Source organism: Bombyx mori, chromosome 10 (assembly GCF_030269925.1).
Source record: "Bombyx mori chromosome 10, ASM3026992v2".
NCBI lineage: Eukaryota > Metazoa > Arthropoda > Insecta > Lepidoptera > Bombycidae > Bombyx > Bombyx mori.
This window is the reverse complement of record NC_085116.1, coordinates 7,147,793-7,174,515: the sequence shown is the minus strand read 5'-3', so window position 1 is coordinate 7,174,515 and position 26,723 is coordinate 7,147,793. Positions and strand designations below refer to the sequence as shown.

General features: G+C 36.4%; 1 protein-coding gene and 1 long non-coding RNA gene across 5 annotated transcripts in view; one reads left to right on the top strand and one right to left on the bottom strand.

Annotated features, from left to right (window-relative positions):
- Positions 1–26,723, top strand: part of LOC101741683 (kinase D-interacting substrate of 220 kDa B) — a 59,168-nt gene that overhangs the window by 4,102 nt on the left and 28,343 nt on the right. For 2 of the 4 annotated variants that reach the window (XM_012693989.4, XM_021350797.3), the window contains exons 2-3: positions 20,288–20,425; positions 25,739–25,936. In XM_012693989.4, coding sequence (XP_012549443.1) covers positions 20,309–20,425; positions 25,739–25,936 — 315 coding nt within the window. In that variant the 5' untranslated portion in view covers positions 20,288–20,308. Of the gene's footprint in view, positions 1–14,121; positions 14,498–18,433; positions 19,770–20,287; positions 20,426–25,738; positions 25,937–26,723 lie in introns of those variants that run through there. The other 2 variants (XM_012693988.4, XM_004930474.5) reach the window with 2 other exon arrangements.
- Positions 11,389–12,387, bottom strand: LOC134199504 (uncharacterized). Its single transcript, XR_009974016.1, has 2 exons — positions 12,113–12,387; positions 11,389–11,953 (listed from the first exon to the last, which is right to left on the bottom strand). It is a non-coding gene; the product is annotated as an uncharacterized LOC134199504 (long non-coding RNA).

The following is a 26,723-nucleotide window of genomic DNA, read 5'->3' as shown; positions in this document are numbered from 1 at the left end:
TGAGTTATTGAGCTATTCCTCTATTTGTCGCGAACGTACTTAATGCAAATTTAAGACTTATATGGTTTTCTCATGGATAACATTATCAGAACTGGACTAAATTGGATCACACGGGAAGCGTCAGCTTTCTAATAAAAAAAGAATCATCAAAGTCGATTCACCCAGTCAAAAGTTACGAAGTAACAAACATAAAAAAAACATACAGTCGAATTGAGAACCTCCTTTTTTGAAGTCTGCTATAAAAGAATTTACAATCTGAAGTTTAAACTACATTTACTTACTTTATAAATGTATTTAGGTATTTATTTTTTAATCTAATAAATCCAGCTAATTACAAATAAAAATACGGTCATATCTGGAAGTAGTAAAATAAACCACATTATGTGTAACTAACTACAGTTTAAATATTGCAAAAAATCCACGTCATGGAATTTCATGTATAGTATGTATTCGGTTTTTCTATAATAAATATGACATATTATTATCATGTCATTGTTCCCAAACAATTTTCACGAATTGAGTACAACTTCATAGTTCTCAGTGGGTCGCGTTTCCGATCCGGTGGTAGATTCTGCGAAGCACGGCTCTTGCTAGGGTTCGTGTTAGCAACGTCGTCAGGTTTGAGCCCCGTGAGCTCACCTACTAGTTAAGGTTACGCTGGAATAGCTTCTCAAGGCTACCAGCTTAGGTAGGAAAAGAAAAAAGTATTTACCTAAAGGCACACAGAGGACTGACTATACTACAATGAAGTTTAAAGAGTTGAAATGTGTTGATTCAATTATTTTATTATTTTCATAAAATAAATCTAAAATAACAACAATAGTAACTAAAAATAGAAATGACTAAGTTGAAACCTGTAAGTCTAATGGGGTAATTGTCATATAACAAAGAAAACAGCAATATAATGGATCGTGACGTCACCGCTTTTAAAGCGCGGACGTGTACGAGATATTTATTTTATTTACTATTTATGTATTCGAAGTTCCAACAAAGGATGCACAAATGCGAGTATGGTCATTAAAAAATACTACCCAATAAAATTAATTACAAGGCACTTTACAGTTTTGTGATCACGGACGACTAAAACGTTATTTATTTTGTTGAAACTTTAAATGTAGTGTCTACTACTGTCAAATTCTGTTATCTATATATTAATACGTGAAGCAAAAACTTTATATCCCTTTTTGCGAAAATTGCGCGGACGGAGGAGTATGAAATTTTCCACGCTTATAGAGAATATAGAGAAGAAGTGCACAATGCTAATATTTTTTTTAAATAATGCATAAAAGATACATTAAATTAATAAAGAAAATATTACACACACTACATACCATGTATTTGACGCACACACGCATGCATACTATTTATTGTCAAACTTTTGTTTTTGACGTCTGTTGTCAAATTGAAAATAGATTAAATATGGTTTGCCTTTGTTAATATTTTTTAAAGTGTAGTCTTGACGAAATTTGTGATTGTAGACGTATAAAATACAATCATAATAGTGTACAAACTTACAATTCCAATTAATTATAGTCGAATTTCGACTACTGCGGGACCTCTAGTTAAAACATAATTTCTTTGAAATTCATTTCTTGGAAAGCACTAACAGTACCCTTGATGCCTGACAGTTTATTTAACTCGGCGTAGATACTTAAAATAAGGCGATATTAGTTATTATAAATATCTAAATTCAGTGTAATTTAATGAACATTAACTTATTGATAACTAAGAAATATCAATATATCGATGCTCATTAAAGTAGGTACAGTAGTAAACTGTTGAGGTTGCTGACTTCATGATGCCGTGAAGTTGAATTATTTTAAAAATAAATATATTATTTTGAAATCCTCTAAAAGCTCCGATATGTCTTTGTTTTTTTTTTTTAGATTAACGTCATGGTATTGCCAATTGGTATGAGGATTTTGTTAGTTAGCTTATTGAGGCATAACTATAATAGTTAGACATATTCTGTCGCGACACTTTTTGTGAATAATAAATAATATGTTCTACAAAGTCGTAGTACTTTATTTTATTCTATGATCAATAGTTTTCGCAGGGCACGCGATGTAAAGAATATTTTAGATAATTTTTTTACACCTTGGGTTACATTATTGGAGTTTTGGTAAGGATGCCTAATTTTTTTCAAAAAAGATTATAGCCTATGTCACTCAGGAATAGTGTAGCTTCCAGTGACAAGAATTTTTCAAATCGGTTCAGTAGTTTCGGAGCCTATTCAATACAAACAAACAAATCTTTCCTCTTTATAATATTAAGTATAGATTAGTATAGATTGAGTTCCATCGAGAACGTAGTGACAGAACGTTACTTACAAAATCGACAACATAACTTATCTTGACAACGGATACTGGCGTCAGCAAGCACACGATCAGTAGTCGTTGGTACGAAGACAACATTGAAACGATCAGTCGTGCAGTTTTCATTGTACAGAACTTAAAATACAACTCGATTACGTTTCTGCCGTTAATATTTGAAATGAGACAATTTTGTTTGTAGTTTTATTTGAAAATCGTTATTCGTTTGAAAGTACTGAAAATTTAATTAAACAGTTCTAAGCTTAAACCACGTTGTTTTACGTTTACATAAATTAAACGATAATAATACATAAATTATAATTTTCGTGTGCCACGTCTAAATATCTAGTGGTCCTTTTTTATTTTAACTCGTTTCATTCAATTAGTCAGTCATTTCATTGCGCTACGTATTTAAAAATACTTAGTAAGCGAGTTTACTTACTCAACTTTACATAACATAAAACTGGACACGATAAAAAACTTGTTTAAACATTGGTACAACTCTTAAAAACATACAGGGCACTTAAAAAAAATGAAACACAAGCTTTCAATTTAATATGGACAATTTAAAAACATTATAACACAGTTGTCATATTATAACAAAAACTTCACGTACGAGTAAACCGGCCACTTTACTAATACGATGAGCGTAAGAAGTTTTATAAACAATATAGTTCATAGATAATGCACTTAAGTTATTTATAGATAAGCAACTCAAGCACTCAACAAAAATGTTTACGGGCGTCGGCCACTAGATGGCTTCACTTCGATTAGTTTCTCATTGCGCCTGTAGATGGTAGTTTTATATTAACTATTCTATATTTTATTCATAATGAAGGATTTTGTAAATTTTTATAAACCACAAATTGATAAAATTTAATCAATTTGTCTATAACAAATAAAGACTGGTATGATTTATTAGTTTTATATTTTCTGTGTTTAATATATAAGTTTAGGGACATTCGCTACAAGATGCCGCTAGTTTCCATACAAAAATATATTTGTCTTAAAGTATCGCAGTTTCAGGGCCCTGATATAGATAAACTGCAATACATACTTTGCTACCTAAAGCATACTCACGTCAAAATTAATATTCGAGATGAAACACGAATAGTAGTAAAAAAATATTTGACAAAAATGATGCCCACTTCATTTATTTGTCTATAATTTAATAAAATTCTACGAAACACCAAAACTATAAAAATGTAAATGTATATACAGTAAAAATGTATATAAAGAAGTAAACAAACTACAATCCGTACGTAATACTAACGTTGTTTTTTTTTTTTTTTGAGAGAAGCGTTCTAGTCTCATTGAAGAATCAATTGATATTAATTTTATGAGCTCAATTGAAACCACGCACGCTAAACATTCGTTAGTTTTATCATTCCTAATAAACTTAAAATGAAATGTTAAATTCCGACAATCTTCTATAGATTATTTTAAGCAGTTTATGGATAAACGGTATTGTTAAAAATAAATCTTTCTACCTACTCCACTATAATGATAAAATGAACATATTGCGTTATTGATACGGTATTATAGATTAAGATCAGAAATAGATTAGTCACGTTCACGATACATATTAACTTTGATTATATTTTCAATAGCTATTAATGCAATCATTACACGTAGCCGTCGTGATTTGATAATTAATTACAAATATGTGGCGAATGAAAAACTGTACACACTAAAATTATTTAAAAGGATTCTTTGATACAAAAATTTCGTCGTGTCCTTCTGAATTTTGTGTATGTTTAACTCGGTTTGTTAATTAGGATGTGAATATCAAAATTAATTGTGCTTCAACTTTTGCAACTCTATTCTCAGAAGTAAGAGGAAAATAGTAAAGAGTAAAAAAAAACAGCTGATTTGAAATATGGCCTTTAATAGCTTTATCCGTGTACGAATAGTACACTCATGTGACGTTACACATATTATCATATATAGCGGGAAGATGTTATCATATATTATTATCATATACAGCGAAGTTACAATGTATTAGTATTGTAGATCGGGAAGCGGCAGTGAATATTCACCATCAAGAGGGCCTTATGCCCTTGGCGTCTACACTACATTCCGATTCCTTCGTAATCATAATTACCAATTATGCTATTTTCTTATTTAACTACTATTAATACTGGAGGCAGGACTTTTTTCAGCCTCGCGCTATTACTATAATATACTCGCAGTATTAAGAAGTGGTATAGTTTATGTCAAGACATTGCAATAGTATTTACGTTGTGATTTCTATGGTCACCGGTTACCGCTTAATTAAAGGGTAGATCTTGAGGTTTTTTTTTATTGCATTTATGGGTGGACGAGCTCACAGCCCACCTGGTGTTAAGTGGTTACCGGAGCCTATACACATCTACAACGTAAATGCCGCTACCCACCTTGAGATATGAGTTCTAAGGTCTATAGTATAGTTACAACGGCTGCCCCACACTTCAAACCGAGACCCATTACGAGCGCTGCTCAAACACACACAAAAATCAAAATACATATTATGTATATGTAGTCGTATTTCCATCGTCAGTCCATTAAAAGGATTGAAAAACAAAGGACATCTGTTTGTCCATCAAAAATTATCACAATGAAAAACCACATTAGGATTTATCTATAACAAAACCGTTTGTGCCAATCGATCTTATTTAAAAGTGTTTTTCGTGATTGATTACGACAGCATATTTATCTCAAATATTGGGATATTTACTAAGATTGATAAGGCGTCGCATTGCGGAGTTTCCTTTTGGCATTAATGCCAACAAATTAATAAAGATTTTACGCGAATACTGTTGAAACTCTACGTAAACATTTTAGTATAATGAATCAGAAAAATAACATGAAAACACTTTGTCATGTTCAACGTATTATGAAGTAGAATTTAACTCAAAATTTCGAACGAATCAATAGTTGAATAAAAGAAAACGGAACTTTAACTAAATATTAATAATGGCAACTCTTTTCCTTTTCATGTTCTAGCAATTTATTGATGCTGTAAACAGTCTGTCGTCTAAACCTATCATGATTTTAAGTAATATCGTGTTAAAAGAAAATTCATTAGATTCTTTGTGGCTTCTTTCAACTGGTTGATCATTCTTAATTAATCAATTGTTGTACAGATGTTGATTTTACTAACTTTTGAGTACATCCTCTTCGTATAGTGAATCATTTCGATGACTAATTAAATTACATACCCAGATAAAATTTGCGTAGAATAACTCTGCCGAGTATGTATTAGTATAACCAAAGAATATAACAATATGTTTTATAAAATATATGTGAAAGAATTATTATTATTACACTTTTTTTTTTTTGTGGGAAAAACCTGTGGGAAATAATTTTGCAGCCATAGTTTATTTTCTAATTAGTTTTATATTTTGGTTTCTTATTAGTATTTTCTATACTATAAACGACTATTGGAGCATTCAAGGTCACTATATAGTTAAGTTTCTGTGCGTCATTGTATAAGACCGTGACGTCATCGCGTTAAATTACCAATCACAGTGTACCTACCTATACTGAGGAAATTGATGTCTCGGTTTTGTGCTAAATCAGACGAACTCAGATTATTGTAAAATACGGTTTGTTGTACTATAAACTTTATGGCTACGTGCTAGTGATAATGATAACTGCCTTCATAAAATGGGTTATCTAAGTTCGTTGTCGGAGTGTGCGTTTTAAATAGAATAATAATACTACCACTAAGAACATGTTAAAATCTTTCTACAAAAATTGTAAAAATGTTAAAATTTTTATTCCGATAAAAATGTAAGAATAATGAAGTAATTTGGGTCATTATAAGTACCTCTCTTTCTATTCGTACGCACATAGCATACATATTAAGTTGCAATTAGCGTTTCAATATGTGTTTATAACTACGAAAGTTTTAAATAGATTTTACGATACCATCATTTAATGTATTTATTTAAGGAAGATACATAATACTTGCACATTTAATGAATCTAAGTATAATTGCATAAAACTTTAAACCGTGTATAAAGGCGAAGGCCAGTCGTATGTTGTGTTATTCGAACCAAATACTGGGAACAGGTATTAATTTCTTTAACTGATTATATACCGAAGAAACGTCAAGAATGATAACCGCAGTGAACTGTGTGTGTATGTAGCAGTTGATATTATGGAATAGAAAAATCCGGCTAAAATCTGAAGTTTACAAGAAAAGCTTGCACAAATTCAAGCTTCTGATAATATCATTCGTACCACCTATCCTGGTGAAACTGGAAAGGATTCCGAGCCACCATTAATCCTTCCTTTAAAAAAAAACATTCGGTTCATTAGTCTACCGACATTTCCCGCTCGGTGAAATTTTTTTAAGTCTGTATGTGTAACGTCGTGTAGTAAAATGTGAAAATTAAACTACTAGTGTTAGGTGTTTTCAGCCCGTTCGTATTATATGATATTTTTGGTATCGTTCGATCTATTTTTACTGCAAAGAGGCATTGCACTCCGAGCTTTGGTTTGATGTGCCTTTATACGAATATGTATATGTGACGCTAGGTGGATAACATTCATCCCTTATTATCTATGTGCTTAATAAATATTTAGTAAAGTCGAGCTTTATACTAATCCTATTAGTCCTGTCGAAAAAACGGTCGGTAAGCAGAGAAGTATTCCGGTTGGAATTGTTGGGTAGAATCGATGTTATGTTGAATAATTGAGTCTTGAGTCTTATATCTCAATGTCACGTTCTATTTAATTACAATTTACATAAGATATGTTATGGCTTCTGCAGTCGAAAAAATGCTTAAAAAGCTTAAGCTGCAGGTTAAAAGGCAGGAATGCCGTTATTATAATGAGAATACAAGAATGAATAAAATTATGAATAAAAAATAAATAAAAAAAAACCGGTTATTTGACTGTGCTCAAGAATTCAACTTAAGGCATATCTATAGATGGACAGTAGCGTTCACGTTGTGTGGTCTATGGTATAATAATATTATGCTTGTTTACGTCTCGCCATAATACGTTTGCTACTTTAAATGTGCTCAAAATGAAACCGGTTAGTGTTTCAAGCGTAACCACGTGGACTTCACCGTTATAAAGGCAGTTAGTTATAAGGTTAGATTGTCTCGTTTGTCGAGTTGCTAGTGACCTTGACCACTATACCACTAGGTTCGAGTTTGAATCCCGGTCAGAGTTGTAAAAGATGATCACCTTAGGCTTCGGGTCTACTTGTACTTGTCTCGTCTGTAACACAGATGAAAATCGTACTTTGAGACCGGTAGTTTTATAAAGTTGATTAAAAGTAGTATTAACTCATTGACACGATCATAAAATGTTATCTGATTGATACCTACCGATATCGAGTAAATTAAAAGTTTGAAAAAACCCATGACAATTTTACACGGTCCGACACGATATCGGTCTGTTGTCTTGGATAATATTGTACCGGCGCGGCGTCAATAGAGCTCTAAATGTTAACAATAATTTGTATTACTATTTGTAGCTTACATTAACTTAGTGCTTTTTGTTTTCCTTACCTATTCGCTGGTAGCCTAAGGGGCTATTCCAGCTACGCCCGGACGAGTAGGTGAGCTCACGGGCTCATAGAATATTCTAACGCTAGCCCTAACAAGACCAGTGCTTCGCAAAATCTACCACCGGATCAGAATCGCGACTCACTGAGAAGATCCCGCGAGAAACTCGGTGAGCTGTGTCTTCAATGGTGACTTCAATGCAGTAGGGCGTGATTTTGAAGCATGGCCTAAAGTTTTGGGCAGGCATGGTATAGGCCATATGAATAGCAATGGGCAGCTACTGCTTGATCTTTGTTCTAAAGGACAATTCCCAAACGTGGGCCATGAAGTTACCGCGCCTAATTCGTGACAAGACACTAGCAGTAGTGTCGGGAGGGTGACCCCTTTTGAAGAGCACGGCTGTGCTTTACGGGGGATTGATGTCAATACGCCACTTCCGGAACTATTGTCCTAAATTGTTGACCATGATCTGGAGCTTACTTAAGCATGAACGACATATTTCTACTCGCCTAATAGATAGGCCGTATCACCCGCAAAAAGGGCTAAGTTGGTCGCTGGCGACCGGGTTATATAGTTAATAAACAGCCTAAAACTAGCGGGGAGAGAAGGGAGCCTTGCAGGACTCCGGCCGAGATATGTAGCGGCAGAGAGCGAGTTCCTTCGGCTCGATACCGAAACGAACAGTTCGACAAGAAGTCTCGTATGATGAGCACGAGACTGTCACGCCCATGTTATACAGTTTGTAATTTAAACCGTTGTGCCAGACTTTGTCAAACGCGTTCGCGATATCGATATCGGGCGATATCGGGCTCCCGTGGGGTGGGGATGGGTCTGCGTCTATTTAGCCCTACTAAAATGTGTTTGGCGGTGCACTTGCTGAATGCACGAGTGCTTCGCGCAAATTCCGAACTGTTTGTCGATCAGGGCGCCTTTCAAGGTGATGAAGTCCTAGAGGCGTTTGCGTCATAGTCGCTCGTATAATTTGCCTAACACTGGGAGGAGGATGATGAGGTAGTAGCTGGCGGGATCATTTTGATGTTTTCCAGGTTTGTGTATTTCGATAACATACGCTTCTTTCGCGGTATAGATGTAGTTGTCATAGCGGTATTTAAAATGGAGACCAACATGATTATTAGTTGGGCGGGTAAAATTTTTAAAACGCGGTTATGAATTCCGTCTGAGCAGGACTTTTCGTGGTTGAGAGTTCGTGATTGCTTCCTTGCTTCGTTAACGGTCATGGGGGGGGGGTTTAAGGCAACTGAAGGTGGCAGGGAGGCTCAGCGCTCGACCTCTATGTCGATCGATTGACTTGGTGGTTGAGTTTTATTTTATTTTTTATTGCTTAGATGACTGGATGAGCTCACAGCCCACCTGGTGCTAAGTGGTTACTGGAGCCCATAGACATCTACAACATAAATGCGCCACCCACCTCGAGATATAAGTTCTAAGGTCTCAGTATAGTTACAGTGCATTTTAGGGAAGAGTAACTGCAGAAGGAATACGTCTTTAACCGTTATCGCTTTAATTTCGTATAGCTCAGATAATTGGGAAATAATCCCCAATGAAAATATAATAAAATACTTAAAGGCGGAACATAAACATTTGATGATAAGAGAATATTTTAAGAATCTATCCATATTTATCTTTTCGGGATCATAAAAGAAAATAAGGTGCAAATTATATTTTTATTGCATTTGCTTTCGTATAAACGCCAAAACATCGTAAATTATTTTAAAGGCATCGCCCAAATCACAAATTACCTTTTTATTAAATCAAGTTTGCACCTGAATTATTTATTTTAACATAAAAAATACGGTAGAACAGCAAAATTAGTAATCATAGTCTTTAGTAATCTATTATTGCATTGTCCAAAACCTTCATGAGTTTTCACAAAGTACAAATTTGTGGAATAAATAAAGCGTTGACAGTAACTTAAATATGATCTGTACCGGGACTAAGACTTTTTGAATGCTTGGGCGAGTGGTTGAGCTCCCGGCCCACCTGGTGATAAGTGGTTGCCGCAGCAATAGAGAACCTTAATGAGTTTTTTTTTATGGCCTAGATGGGTGGACGAGCTCACAGCCCACCTGGTGTAAAGTGATTACTGGAGCCCATGGACATCTACAACGTAAATGCGCCACCCATCTTGAGACACGAGTTCTTAGTGTCAGTTTTACAGTACAGCGGATGCCCCACCCTTCAGAACGAATCTCGATACTAATTCACGGCAGAAATGGGCAGAGTGATGATACCTGCCCGTGCGGGTTCACAAGACGCTCTACCACCAGTGTGCTTAGTGCGAGTTTTTTAACGTTCTCGATAGCGTAAAAGTTCGCTCATATTTGTATGGAATGGGACCTAAGCTGAGAGCCTTGAGAGGCTATTTCAGCGTAACCCTAACGTTTGTAGGTGAGCTCACGGGGCTCAAACCTGATGACGTTAATTTACTCGTCGAGCCCTTCGTCGCAAGCGACGACCGGTGACCGGTGCTTGAAGTACCTAAAAGCACCGTTAGTGGATCGGGAGGATCCGAGATGACGTGTTTTGGGCGACGTCGACTGCTTTCCATTCTGTCCGCAGGATCGGGAATGTAGTTACCGGCGGCCACGATGAGAGGGTTCTCGTGTCGTGCCGCTTTATCGAAGTGGTTGGGATCGTTTGCGTGCGTTTGCCGCTAGGGGCGCTGTTCCAACTGCATACAAAATTGGGCTAACTTTTAGGCTATCGAAAAAACTCACACTAACCACACAGTATATGGCTGAGTGAGCTTACGGTCCACGTGGTGTATAGCGATTATCGGAGCCCATAGGCAACACAACAGGAATACCGTCATAGCCATGAGGTCAAAGTCTATTTTGTATTGAATAGAGACTTTCCAACATCTGAAACCAAAACGCATAACTGCTTTACGGCGGCAACAGGGCAATATGTCGGTATCCACTCGTACAGGCTAACAACTCACCCTACGGACACAGACACAGCCCACTGAGTTTCTCGTCGGATCTTCTCAGTGGGTCGCGTTTCCGATCCCGTTGTAGATTCTGCGAAGCACGGCTCTTGCTAGGGTTCGTGTTAGCAGCGTCGTCAGGTTTGGGCCCCGTGAGCTCACCTACTAGTTAAGGCTACGCTGATATAGCCTCTCAAGGCTCTCAGCTTAGGTAGGGAAAAAAAAAACCTACGGACAGTAATTATTACTACTCAAATTTATAATTTTTGCGGATTTGATGTTTATTACAAGACCTTTTTGTTTAATAGTATAATAATTAGTAAGTACGTACTGGTACGTACGTGGTAGTACTGCTAACAAGAATTAAATACAACTAAAAACACATTTATTGTTCTCTTATATTGTTTAGTTTCACAAAAAATTTCGCAACGTACGTAATCTTTTTGTATAATGTCAAGATAACAATTTACACTTCCGTTCACACACGGACGAACGAAATGCCTACTACATACCTGCGTGTTCAACGCTGCGGCGTGAGTGATCTTCACACACCTCATGTGTGAACATTAATGACGACGACCGTATTAGGCAAGGTGCGACACGCAATAATTTCACGCGTGATAAATTTATAATTAAAATGCATTTATTTTCTTTTTTTTTTTAATTAAACCCGCAAAGTCATTTTCGTAATTACTGGTGGTAGTACCTCTTGTGAGTCCGTACGGGTAGGTACCACCACCCTACATATTATATCAGCCGTGAAGCAGTAATGCGTTTCGGTTTGAAGGGTGGGGCAGCTGTCGTGACTATACTAAGACCTGAGAACCCATATCTCTAGGTGGGTGGCGGCATTTACGTTGTAGATGTCTATGGGCTCCAGAAACCACTAACATCAGGTGGGCTGTAAGCTCGCCCACCTATTTAAGCAATAAAAAATTAAATCTTGGTGCACGATTGATGCTCATTAATATAGCAATATAATTAAAACTTCAATCTTCTAAGTTTCAACACTCGTATATGTATTAAATTCATATAAAAAAACTAAATTTCATTGATATATACCAAACCAAACTTTATAATTTTCGTCGGATTAAGAACTCATTTTTCAACGCACCTCTATAATACTCCAGGAGCATCCTCCTGCCTGTCAGTCACGATACTGTTCTATAAATACCCAGTGCGTTGACGTGCTATAGAAAAAAAAAAAACATAAATTTAAATATCGTATAAATATCTAATAAATGTCGTAAATACATAATCTAAAACTTTAAATCAAGTAGCAGTCAGTTACGCACTTCGCGGTATTAGTATTTACTTTAAAAAAAAAAGGAAAATGATTTAAACCTCACAATAGATGCTCGTTTTATTAACGTGCGCTAATTCTAGACTATCCACCAAAGCTGCATTCTGTTCATTGTTGTCTTTGTTGCATGAAATTGACTTTGTAGAATAACTCATAATAATGATAGGCGGTGATAAATCAGCATCCGTCACGTTCAATCACTACAGTTACAGATGAAACGTCGCGACGTGATAATAATACACTTGTGACAATATGTTAGATAAACATTTTGTCTGAAAAACGTTCAAAAAACCTCAAAGTTTAATTATTATGAACATGTCATAAATTAGATAGCACAAAATATGTCATTTTGTTTATTGTAGGTGCTATATCAATATGTAAGGTGTACAACATTTTATTTACAATATCCATTGTTGGTCACGAACCGTAAATTGTTGTTGTCAGCGCCATCTATGATGCACTGAGTATAATAAATTTGCTTTTTAAAAAGATAAATTACTTCATGGTTCGACGTCGAACGTCGATGTTTTGTTAACTTTGTCACTTGTTACTTGGTTTTACCGCTAGATGGCGATCATGTATAGTGCAGAAATTGCATGATGCGTCATGATTTATTATTATAATATTGAGAATATATGTGTATATGTAATAAATAATAAAATAGCGTTTTTTTCACTAATATGCCAGAAAATAATCACACGTTATTTATAAACAATTTAAGATTCCTCAATTATTTTATACTAACTCTTTTATTTACCTTTTTTAAATTGAATTATTACTTAATACAAACACAAAAAAAAAGATATAGCAAAAAGAACTCGATTCTAACTGGGTGTCCGTAAGACACTTCTCTTTCTTAACACACTTATTAGCTTCAGCTGTATTAATGTGTTGTACATAATTGTTTTAATGTAATATATTAATTAATTTCAACAGATTTTTTTTCGAAGATTCCCTACAGAAGTTGAATTCGGACAGTTTTACTAATATTCGAAATAGGTTTATTATTTTGTTGTTTAGTATGAGTAAATGAAATCAGAAAATATACATAATAAGGAAATATTGTTTAAAAACGACAGAAACAAAACAAAAAACAAATCGAAGTAAAGATTAAATGGTTTTTGTTTTATACTGGTGATCTTTGTCCAGGATTAGGATTATTATGATTAGTCAGAAGTAATAAATTTATTGTATTATCACGGATCCCTGATACGATGCAGGTCAAGCTAATAAAAGCATGTTATAAATAAGCTGAGAATAGTGACTGTTAATCTGTTGGATTATAAGCTAGTAACCCCATATCGTAATAGCCATAGGAGACGACAGACTACCATGACAATATTATCGTTGTTAAATAAAAACACTATTTTGCACACTGTTTTTAATTCAAATAAAAAAAAAACTATTTTTTAGTTGGATTTTCTATAAAACGTATTTTTTTTTAGTTTTTTTAAACTATTATTTATTTTTCATTTTTTAGTTGAATTTCAATTTTTTCAAATTTTTTGTTATATATTGAATTGTCATCATTCCTTAATAAGTATGCCAAATTTCGAGTTAATCTGACGTTTTGAAGGGGGTCAAAATCATGTTCAAAGATTCCGTTACATATTAACATACATACGTCTGAAGCTAATAAAAGCGTATTAATATAATTTCGATACCTGTTAAAATGGAGTAGCCGTCAATAATGTTACTATGATAACGTGTGTAAACTATGTTAACGTGAATAATGATAACTATAATGAGACCTTAGAACTTATATCTCAAAGTGGGTGGCGCATTTACGTTGAAGATGTCTATGCGCTCCAGTAACCACTGAACATCAGGTGGGCTGTGAGCTCGTCCACCCATCTAAGCAAAAAAAAACCTAATACCAACATAACATAACGTCAAACTATGTCACAGTATTAAGGATTTACGTTATGGATATCATTACAATATCTAACACACACAACCGCTACATCCAAGAATGAACTTACAAACACACTGATAAGTCCGATAAGGGTCCTTACGCAGCTATAAAATGTATTCAATAAACATCTTATCTACTAAATAACACTCGCCGGTCGCTTTCGTGACAGACCACATTTTCGTTTGTCGACTCGTTTAACTAACTACCCGCGTTCATTTGGCTCTGTGGTTAGCGGATCTGGCGCTAAGTGAAATCTGTCTCAGCTTCAATGTGGACATGGCAGCACACTATGTATCGCTTTAAGTATGTCCGGACTAGTAATTGTGTTAACGTTGGTCGTATCGGTGTTTGCATTGTTGTGAAATTATGTCAACACGTCAAGAGACGCCCGGCTCCAGTTCGACGGTCGAGCGGCGTCCCCTTATGCTCGCGTTGCGCGTTCCAAGAAGCTATGGAAGCATTTTTCCGTACTACAAATTCGTGAGAGATACTGCAAACGATGCTGTGTTAATCGAGGTACAGAATTCGGACACTATTTATTTTTAGAACTATCAATTCTCTCTTTGCTTAATTCCTGTGACCTCTCAATGACAAGGTAGCCTTTTTTTTCGGGCCGAACCTACGAGTACCCCGCGCCTAGGGGGTGCGCTGGGTTCTTGGGACTTGACGATCGTCAGATGTTGAGAGCAGACTGCAGGCCCAAGGTCGTTTTAGTGCCCTATCGCACTAAACGCTCCCCTGCACTCTTACACCCAACTTCCGATCTCCGTCTGGGGTCAGAACCCGGTCAGAGTAAGGGGGTTCTCGCAGTCAATAATACGACCAGACTCGCGGCGACACCCCGAGGACGCCCGACCTACGGGTCGTCGAGGCGATAGTCGACGACCAACGACGCCGGTCTCCGCGGCACGGCGGCCCTACCAGGCCGCCCGGGCGATGCCGCTGGTGTTCCGGGACACCCCGCTGGGTCAGGACCAGACTGCCGAATCGGAACGCGATACACTGCCGATCGGGAACGACAAGGTAGCCTGGATTAAGTTGGAGATCGTACAAGAAAGGAATAGGAGTAATTATTTCATTGGCATGCTACAAATTATTGATTTCAGCTATTTAGGATAAGACCACCCCTCACGCCCCCTATTACGTCCATGCTTCGTCCAGATTAAGCAAACGATGTTTGTTTTTACATTTAACACTAAACATACCATAACGGGTCAAATTACCCATTTTGAACTTTTGCATTAAAAATGCACGTAGCATCTTATTGCTTTGGCACATTTGACTTCATGGCTTTTTCTTACCAATTAATCTACAGTTAAATTATTTTTGTTTTGTTTTTTTTTTTTTTTATTGCTTAGATGGGTGGACGAGCTCACAGCCCACCTGGTGTTAAGTGGTTACTGGAGCCCAAGAACATCTAAAACGTAAATGCGCCACCCACCTTGAGATATACGTTCTAAGGTCTCAAGTATAGTTACAACGGCTGCCCCACCCTTCAAACCGAAACGCATTACATTGCGTTACGGCAGAAATAGGCAGGGCGGTGGTACCTACCCGTGCGGACTCCCAAGAGGTCCTACCACCAGTAATTACGCAAATTATAATTTTTGCGTGTTTGATTTTTATTACACGATGTTATTCCTTCACCGTGGAAGTCAATCGTGAACAATTGTTGAGTACGTATTTCATTAGAAAAATTAGTACGCGTCTGAGATTCGAACACCGGTGCATCGCTCAACAAGAATGCACCGGACGTCTTATCCATTAGGCCACGACGACTTCTATTTTATTATTTCTATTATTTTAAGTAATACTTGTCGTATACCGTTATCTACCTACTATGGTAGAAATAGCTACCAGTAAGTGTTGGTATGATTAGTGTTAAATATCGACTGAGATATTTATATCTCCATAGTACCATGTACACACTTTGAAATTATACTTAATATAATATATTAAAAAAGTTATTTAAATGTATAATAATCTAAACTCTGGTATTGTGAATCATTAAATTCATTTAGATATAATAAATTGTACATCTATTATCATTCATCATACGGAACAAAAAAATCCAATTTTCCGTTCCTTATTCAAATAATTACATAAAGTTTTTTGCGCATGTGCCGCCAAATAATAATCTACAATTCAGAGTTTATCCAATTAGCTCTTAATAAAATAACACTTGCACTTATATTATATAATACGTATTTTCTTTGATTTTCAGTTCACTGGAATATATTCCTGAGCTATCAGTTCCGTAGAAAATTTGTATCTTTATAAATAACACCCAATGTTAGACCTATACGAGTATATTTACAATTCGAAACATTTTTTGGGGTTTTTAGAAGCTCTTTTAGAGAAGCGATCAATTTATACTGGTGGTAGGTCGTCTTGTGAACCGGCTCGGTTAGTCACCACCACCCTGCCTGATTCCGTGTTGCCGTGTAGCAGTAATGCGTTTCGGTCTGTAGGGTAGGACAGCCGTTGTACTGTTAAACCGAGCTTAGAACTCTTATCTCAAGGTGTAGATATCTATGAGCTTCAGTAACCACTTAACACCAGGTGGACCGTGAGCTAGTCCACCTACCCAAATAGTAAAAAAAAAAAAATTGAACACCACAATTTTATAATTGTCTTTTTCTAAGAAAATTCAAAAATGCATAATTGTACTTTGGTCTACGGCGCCACATCTTTTGTACCAAAATATGACTTCTCATTATCAGATATACTTTATGTAAAATCCAGATGTTTTATTCCAATATTATGTAATTAAACTGATACAAAAAAAAACATTTTATGTTTGTGCAGCGCAAGCGAAACTCGTTTCACGGTGTAGTCGTAAATCGTCACGCTCGAACAATCGCATCGACAATAAAAAAAATATTGGTTTATATAGTACGGTATTTCTTGGAAATGCTTCGAGCGCCAATACCTACATATAAGAACCTACATAGCTATAAGAACACGCGGACAAGTAACTGTATTTTAAACAACATAAAAACAAGGACAAACAGAACAATTTTATTTCTTTATATATATATATTATGTGTACGTCATAAAAAAAACGTTCGTTTTATTAGCTTTTGAAAAATATTGATTGTAGATAATAACGTTGTTCGACGTCACTACGTACGCTAGGCTTCATTATGAACATGATTGGTGAATGAACAATAGTGATGTTCGTAAAAAAATCGAATAGGTACGTGATACTGATGTGATTTTTACTGGTGCTAGGACCTCTTGAGTCCGCACGGGTAGGTACCACCGCCCTGCCTATTTCAGCCGTGAAGCTGTAATGCGTTTCGGTTTGAAGGGTGGTGCAGCCATTGTAACTATACTGAGACCTTAGAACTTATATCTCAAGGTGGGTGGCGCATTTACGTTGTAGATGTCTATGGGCTCCAGTAACCACTTAATACCAGGTGGGCTGTGAGATCGTTGACCCATCAAAGCAATAAAAAAAAAAAAATGAAAGCATGTTTCAAAAAATTCATACTGTCAATCCTGTATTCCGTTAATACTTTTATTCTGTTCGTAATGCGAATCTTCACCTCAATGTACCTACTTAATCTTCTTATTGCAAGAACGTCAACCGGTTTCATTATTTAACTTTAACTGCAGACGTGGATAACACACAGGGAGAGATCCAACGGACTAAATAAACAAAATAAACTTGCAAGTTTATTTTTAAATAAAGTAAATCTAATGTTTATTATACAATTGAAACCGTTTGAAGAGAGAATACGTGCATATAGTATATTATGTTTTAATCTTCAATTGTAGATAGATTTGTGTTCCCCGGTAACCGCAACGTGCAGCCGAGTGTGGAGAATAAGTCTTGAGTAACAAAACAACGCATAAATACTTACTTAATTATTATACTTGAGAAGTCTATTAATTATGTTAATATTATAATTACCTATTAAGTCAGTTGCGAATTTTAATAAAATGCATTTTACCTAAATAACACAATGGAGTTCACCCACATACGTTTTATATTAAACTTTGCGACGTCCAAATATGTTATTCGCTAACTAATAATATTCAAATACAAAAATGAGTAAGAAGGCTTCATGTTGAGGATGTAAAACGTGCATGATGGGAACCTAGCGGCGGGGAGGGTTTCAAGTCAGCGTTGACCTCTCTGACGCCGATACGCCGACATAGTCTGATCGGACACCGCGCGATATGCTGCCACCGGAGCGAACCGTTCACCGTACTGCCACCGCTATCCTCAAACGAATCTCGTTGCGGACCTACAGCACATACTCCCTTGTACGTAACAATTCATTCATTCACACTTGCGACCGCCCTCCGCCCGCCTATAGTGACGCCGCGACGCGCCGCGCTCTAAATAGTAACCGCCCAACGCGATACAATTCTTGCTACTCGTTTCTCACATTCACTAATCTGTAACAAGAGCGGTGCGTAGCGTTCGTAGTATTATGCGGGAAATTGAGACAATATGTCTCTACCCCCGCATATACCCGATCCAAATGGAAGTGACAACGAATACGTGCATATACGATGCCTCATTGCAAACATACACAAACAAAAAAATGTATCGAGACCTCCATCTACGGCGTCAGATAAGGGTTCAGTATTAGAAGTTGTCAAAGAATCACCGACATCTTCGGACTCGGAGAATTGTTCAGGATCGGATATCTCCAAGCCAGACGTAACTGAAGAACTAACGCCGCCACCACGTGCTAAAAGTAACAGCTTCGCAGGTTCTATGCTGTCACTTCCGATGCAGCATAACAAAAGACGTCGGCCTTCGTTCCTTCATCTGCAAATCGGCGGTAATTCAGAAAGTCCGGGACCTGTCTCAGCCGGACCCCACCTCAGCGTTCCCCGGTTCACCGTGACTGCCCCGCCCGGAGAGCACCACCGTCGTTTCAGTCATGGCTTCGCAGCATTCCATGGATTCGCATTGCGACGTCACTCCAACACGGTCTGCGCAATGAAAGATACAAGTGTGAACATGATGTGTTTCTTGTGATATGTTTTACGATGAAAGTTTTGTGTTTATTGCATTATCATTAACCTGCAGCTTTGCATGATGCAAAAACTGCTCAATGCACGTATGACAAAAAAAAACTTAGTTTTCCCCAATGAGAGCATTTCCAGCAATACCTAGAGCATGCCTATAAAAACGTAAGTCTAACAAGTGATTTTCGGTTATCTAAAATTTAGTGTCCTTTCAATGTTTTTATGTAATAAATGTTATGTTAGTTATATTAATTACATAATAATGAAAAGCATACCATACAGAAAGCTAATAATAGCGCAGATTATCTAAATCGTATATCATTTAATTAATTTAATAAATTAAATTGTTGACAGACTAATTGTTTTTGCGTTTGGGCACGTTAATCTGTGTATGAGATAAGCTAGGGTTCTAGTGTTCCATTTAGATCTATTGAAAAACATATTAAAAGTCATTTTTTTAAAGCGCACATTAAATTGCAAGCTCACGCTTGTGGTTGCGTATGTTATAAAATCATTATATTGTTCAAAATTTGCCACGTAAAATCGGTTTACTCCAAACATTATAATGCGTACTTTATTGGGCTACCTTGCGATACCCGTTATCATTATATCTATAAAATATAAATTATGTTCAGTGTTAGTTGCGAACCGAGTCGTGTGAACGTTTGCATGTGCCGTTGACAATAATTCTACATTATTGTTTATCATCACTAAGGCAGAACGATAGTTTTGTTAAAAAATAATATTAATGGTTGCCAAACCTACCATGTTACGTTGGAGTCTGCAACCGATCGAGGTGAAAACATTAATAATTAATTTTGTTCGCAAACGAGAATCTAAAATTCAATTTTATCATCTGGAGCCTCATTAATTAATACTGAATTTTTAGAAACTAAAACTCTATAAGTTCGCTTGATCTTTCCTCAACGTGTGTTCGTGTTACCTTGTTCAAAGCAGTTTTAAAAATGTTTGATTGCTCGAACTGGTTTTTGTTTGTCACGTGGAAAGAAATAAAAAAATCGCATATTTCTCACAAATATGTATTTCCTAATACATTTTAATTGAACCGCCGGCTGTGCATGTGTGTGATTTGTAACTGAGATAACCATTATAAATTGTCATTTAAAAATGAGAGCCTTTGCGGAATTCTATTGGTGTTCTAATGTATTTAAAAAAATTCTTTTTTACAAGAAACGTCGTAATTTTTTGGTGATTAAAACAATATTTTTCGTATTAATTTTGCCGATAAAATCAGGCGAGCGTCGTCGTAAAATGTGTAACAGTAACTACAGCATCTTAATTTTGTTTGTATAGAGCCTCCACCGCAGCGAGTCGATGGTGTCTCTCGCGTGCTTCAGGACCCTTTCTCAGTTGGTGAATAGTGAGAACGTTAGTGAACTTCAGCAGTATCTTGCGAACAACAAAAATGTCAACATCGACGACAAAGATGAGGTGAGTGTTAAATTAATAGAAACACAATGTTCAATGTACGTAAAATTATAGTACACACATTCGCCCGCTTCGCTGCGCGTTTAAAATTGACATTATTATTTATTGCCATTATTGTTAGGGAGCCCAACACTCATATAAATATTAGCCTATCCATTAAGTACATGTATTTTCTACATGGATACCAAGTTTCAAGTTAATCGGATGCATGGTGCAGTAGTTATAACGGAACATCCGTAAAAAATACTGTAGATTTATATATTAGTATAGATATGAGCGTAAGAAACGTATGGAAATAATTGTTTTATGGACTAGAACAACTTAGATACAGAATATTCGTGTGAAGTCATTATCACCTAAAGGATAAGGCGCCCGTTGTTTGTACCTACTCGGAGCGAGCGATTCGATTGTGCCTGGTTCCAAATATCGCAGACAGGGATCATTTTTAACTTGCTTATTACGTGCTTAAGAACGTTTTCCTCAATGATGCAACAACAATATGTAATTAAATACATAAAATTTCTAAATTTGCGTAATTTCCGATGGTAGAGAGTAATGTGATCCCGCGCTGGTAAGCACCACCTGCCTATTTATGCCGCAAAACTGTTATGCGTTCCGGTTCGAAGCCCGGGACAGGCGTTATACAATAGAATCGAAAATTCGATTCTATATCTCGAGGTGACTGACGGGATATAATTTCTGACGCCTATGAGATCTGGTATCCATCAAATGGGGCGCGACTCCTTCCAACCGTCTGGTAAAAGATAAGAACCAGACTAGTTGGTTATTTAAGTTGTTAAGGAAAGAAAACAAAGCAATACAGATACCTAATCTAATCACAATTTTATTAAGTAGAAAAAGCAGTCTCAAGAAAAGTTATTCAGAAGTTTGTTATCTGTTTTTTATAATTGCCTCTGAAACAAAACAAAAAGTTAATATCATACACGTACATACCTAGTCAGGTCATAAATTCTGTCACATGTTTAATGTAAAATAATTGAAACAAGTTTATTCATTATGTAACCATTCATATACCAAAATGAACTTAACAAAACATAGATTCTTATGACACTAAAGTTTATTCAAAATGACCTCCGTGATTTTGAATACAGGCCTTCAATCTGCGCGGCCAGTCGTCTATCGCAGCACGAACGAGGTCCATGTCAATATCGGCGGCTGCCTTAATCAAGGATGTCTTGAGTGACTCCAAATTGAGATGAGGCTTTGAGCACGCCTTTTCCTCCAAGTGTTGCCATATCTTTTAATCTAACGGATTCAAATCTGGACTGGAGGAGGGCCAGTCTTCGTGCCGGATGAAGTCGATTTCACGCGCCGCCAGCCAGTCTTGTGTGCTCTTCACTCTATGAGCTGGCGCCGAATCTTGTTGGAATACCCAGTGCCTGTTATTGAACATGGTATGGAAAACAGGTTCCACAAGGTTCGTCAGGACTGTATTTTGATATACAACTGCATTCGCTTTTACACCTTTCTCACAAAAATGTACCTCTGTTAAGCCCCAATAAGAAACTCCCAACCATACCCTGAGCGAGGATGGAAAATGACCTCGTTGGACACGCGGAATACGGTTGCTCGCTTCTTCACTACTGTGTGCGTACACCTTATCATTTTGTTTGCTGTAGCTATCTTCTACGGTAAAAATTTTTTCATCCGAAAAAAGAATTTCCCGATATTTTTTTCCCGCGTACCGCTTCAACAAAGCGCGGCATCTCTTCAGTCTCAGGTCCATTAGACGAGCATTCAGACGATGTCCTGTTTTTCTTCGATATGCCCGAAGCCCTAAGTCTTCATTTAACACCCTTTTTACCATGGTTCTGCTTAACCCCATCTGAAGGGCCAACAGTTTCTGCTTACGTTTGGGATTTCTTTGAATTCGCGCCTTCACAGCTTTTATCACTGTTGGAGTCCTAACAGACCGAGGGCGACTACTTCTTGACCTGTAATCTACACTAGAGTCTTCATTGTATCGGACGATGGTACGATAAACGAATCTTTTGGTTATATTCAAATTTTTCAGTACCTATGTTAAAAATTTGAATTGGCGCGTAACCGCAACGATGCAACGCAATAACTGCAACACGGTCTTCTTTAAGCGTCCACTCCATATTTAAAAATGAGTAAAATTCTAAAAGTATACATTTTTATTTTCATGCACAATTCGAAATTCGAATTCAATAAACTTTTTTGTGGCCAGCATTCTAAAAGAAAAGTTTTTACTGTGTGACAATACTTATGACGTGACTAGGTATATAGCTAGCTTGAAATCGATATCAGATTTTCGATCAATAAAGAAGGGTAGTTGTTTTAATTGAATCATGACACATATCGTATTATATCGCCTAATTAATCGATAAATAAATTCGGATTAAGGTTGTTTGTTTTCATTGTATAATGTTATGATAACGTATAAAAAAAACCTTGCGACGCCAAATTTTTTGCCAATGACAACAACATGTTGATTTACTATGACGAAAACAATTCGTTAATATCCGGCCAATAAATACTACGCATTTTTTTTTTTTTTTTTTCCACAGGAGAAAATCGCCGCATAGTGTTGGCTTGAATGAATATAAGAATTTTCAATATGTTTTTTGTAAATATCTCGTTTTTAAATATTTTTTTATCAGCTATTCGTTGTTTATAGTTTCAGATTATTTTTTCTTGTTGGTTAAACAATTTTAAGAATTTATAAGTGACGACACAATGACATTCCACACGTTCATTTTATTTCATTCCACAATAACCATTGCCTCTAATAATACTGACAATTTAATGTCGTATAGTAATTTATAAAATGTATCTCGGAATACAGTCTTATAGTAGGGCGCTATAGTGTATCGAAACTTATACACATAAAAAAAATCTTCTGACACAGAAGTAAAATTTTGTTGCGAGTTTAATTGAGATATAAAGCAGAATCTAAAGAAATTTGTAACCAATGTCGAGAAGTTAAAAAAATAAAATCGGTACCGCTAAATTACAATTTGCGTAATGACTAGTAGGACCTCTTGGGAGTCCGCACGGGTAGGTACCACCACCCCGCCTATTTCTGCCGTGAAGCAGTAATGCGTTTCTATTTGAAGGATAGGGCAGTCGTTGTAAATATCTGGGTTACAGTAACCACTTAACACCAGGTGGGCTGTGAGCTCGTCCACCTATCTAAGCAATAAATAAATAAATAAATAAACCTTCGATCAAGCACATCCCACTCAAAACAGCCCACTGAGTTTCTCGCCGGATCTTCTCAGTGACTCGCATTTCCGATCCGGTGGTAGATTCTTCGAAGCACTGCTTTTGCTAGGACCAGTGTTAGCGATACTCCGGTTTGAGCCCTGTGAGCTCACCTACACGTCAAGCAGAAGCTGAAATAGCCTCTCGAGGCCATCAGCATAGGTAGAATAAAAAAAAACTCAAAATGTACTAGTTTGAATTCTGGCCATTGGGTCGGTCGGAATAATCCAGCTTAGTATAAATTAAGTAATAATATCGTCGAATTGCTTATTTTCCGAACACTTTGTAAAGATATAGGTATAATAATGAAGCCATGTTTCGAAAAGTTATCGTCTTCTAGTTTCAAACCTCGATCTACAGTCCAGAGGGTGGTGGCGTAGTATGAATAAAGGTTTTTGCTAGGTTCTTTTTCATGCTACCAGGATCTTTTGTAAATGATAGTTCCGCGGTAGTTCCCACTGCCTGCCCTAGACCAAAAGAAATTAATATATGATTTACAGACGGTACAAGATGTCGTGCAATTTTCAAACTTGATGTCCATTCGTCAATGCCGACCCTATTCAAATAATTTAAAGTTGGATTCATCACTACAATGAACGTGATTCCGCTTTTCTTTCGGGCTAAACCCTATAGAAGAACATTGCCAATGTCTGGCGTCTTTTCAGCCTCTGTTCACTGCTGATACCGACTGCTATTTACTGTGGGACGCACCTAATTCAGCACAAACTATCGGTGGTGTTATTCTTCTATTTAGCCAACCTGTTATAGTTATATGCCTGTTTACCTATAATTAATTTAATTATAATAATTCGGGACAACCTTGCGATAAACCACTGCAAAATTGCAAACCATTTTCTGTCAGTCGCTTAATACGCGATTTTTCGATGTGACATAATAATGATGTGATTAATTCATTTTTAACACGAGCAGTACAAATTTTATATCATCTCTGCTATTTTAAACTGAAATATATCTTGGTATGGTTGTAAAAACAGAAACAGAATTCTCTAATTTTTACAGAAAATTGCTGTTTCCTTGTTTTTAATTATTAAAAAAATGTACTATACAACAAAAATATTTAAGTAAACTTCTTATAAGCTTAAACCCGATAGTGCACATATCCCATTTTTTTTGCGCATGCAGTGTATGTTTTTGGTATCAAAAGGGTTTGACATCAGTTATCCGAGATAACTGGGAAAATATATAAGGATAGGATGTAAAATGTTTATACAATCATATCTTTGTGCATTAAACAATTATTTCATTCGTGAACTGTATTAAGAATATGATTCCAAGGTAACCCTGAAGATTCTAAGCACTGTTAGTAAATATTTTCCTTAATATCTCTCAGATGCTATAATTTTCTTTATTACCTACCGGTTTTAAGTAATGCAATTGTTTAATACACGTTTTGTGCAGCGTTCGACATATGTACATAATATCTGGCTATATTCTCATGACATCACATTCCAGTAAACATAATATTATGATTTTTTGTTTGCTTAAGCATGTATACAGTATAGGCACTTTACATCATAAAATGTCCCGTGATTAGTTTTTCCTTTGGTTTTCACTTTTTATGTCAATTATCTATTCAAATGCAATAAATGACAATGTACTGTGAGCTGTAAACAATTAATAAATTGTAATGACTACCGGAAACCAGTTGATTGTCCTCCTTTAAGAAATGTTTTCTATTAATATAGATAGCAATAAAATGAAGTAATTGCCGACAGGGAACATAATATTTAAATTTATTTTAATTTCTTGGTTTTATGATAATCTTCTAGAAGATTGGTAATTAATTAATATTAGTGTTAGGACCTGTTGTGAGTCCTCGCGGGTGGGTACCACCACTCTGCCTATTTCTGCCGTGAATGCGTTTCAGCTTAAAGGGTGGGGCAGCCGCTATAACTATACTTGAGACCTTAGAACTTATATCTCAAGGTGGATGGCGCATTTACGTTGTGGATGTCTATGGATTCCAGTAACCACTTAATACCAGGTGGGCTGTGAGCTCGTCCACTTATATATGCAATAAAAAAAAATCGTGTTCTTGTGATGCAGAATGGTACGACATCACTCATGGTCGCTGCGGAGAACGGTCGTACGGACGCGGTCAGCTTACTTCTGGAAGCGGGAGCGGACGCGGGTGCTGCCGACGCTGACGGGTGGACACCTTTGGCTTTCGCAGCGCGCGGCGGGTACTTGCCCATTGTACGAGAGCTATTAGATGCAAAATCACGTGTCGACCCCAGAGACTGTGTAAGCTCAAAATTTGTTTGGACTTATCCTATCTACATCTATGTATTTATCTATATATTTGGTAGGCAGCGGCTTGGCTCTGCCCCTGGCATTGCTGACGTCGATGAGCGACGGTAACCACTCACCATCAGGTGGGCCGTATGCTCCTCGTCTGCCTATACAGCAATAAAAAAAATATATAAAAATCGATTTACATTCGTATGTTGGTCAGAGACTCCGAAATAGCCGCACCGATTTTGATGATATCTTCATATTGGTCTAGCGGGTGATCCTGTGAAGCTTAGTAACGATCGAATCAAATTTAAATCAAAGATAGCCGCCCAGCAAAGCGAATCGTGTTTGACTTGTAACTTTATAAAACTGAAGCGAAAAACAAAACACGCGTGTTCGAGATTTGAATTGTATTGTAGCGTCTAGTTCTATTAATTTGTTTACGTTTTATTTTCACGAATATAACGTAAAAACCCTGAAGAACAAATGTTTAATCTTTGTTTTCAATGTCGTCTAGAGACTTCTGTGTCATAATGTATATAAACTGACACGTATGCATCACACTAATGGCAAGCGTTCAAGATGATTAATTTCTAAAAGAATAACGCGGCTAATAAATACTTCACGTATGATGTGAGAAGAAAAATATGTATTGATAAGATAATTTTAATGTTCCAATATTTTTAAGGCGATCAATGCAAACGCATTGTGTATTTTTAACCCAAATACTAATAGAGCAATGACCAAAATGTGCTCCGGCCTGAGTACACAAAATTAGTATATTTATACTTGATAT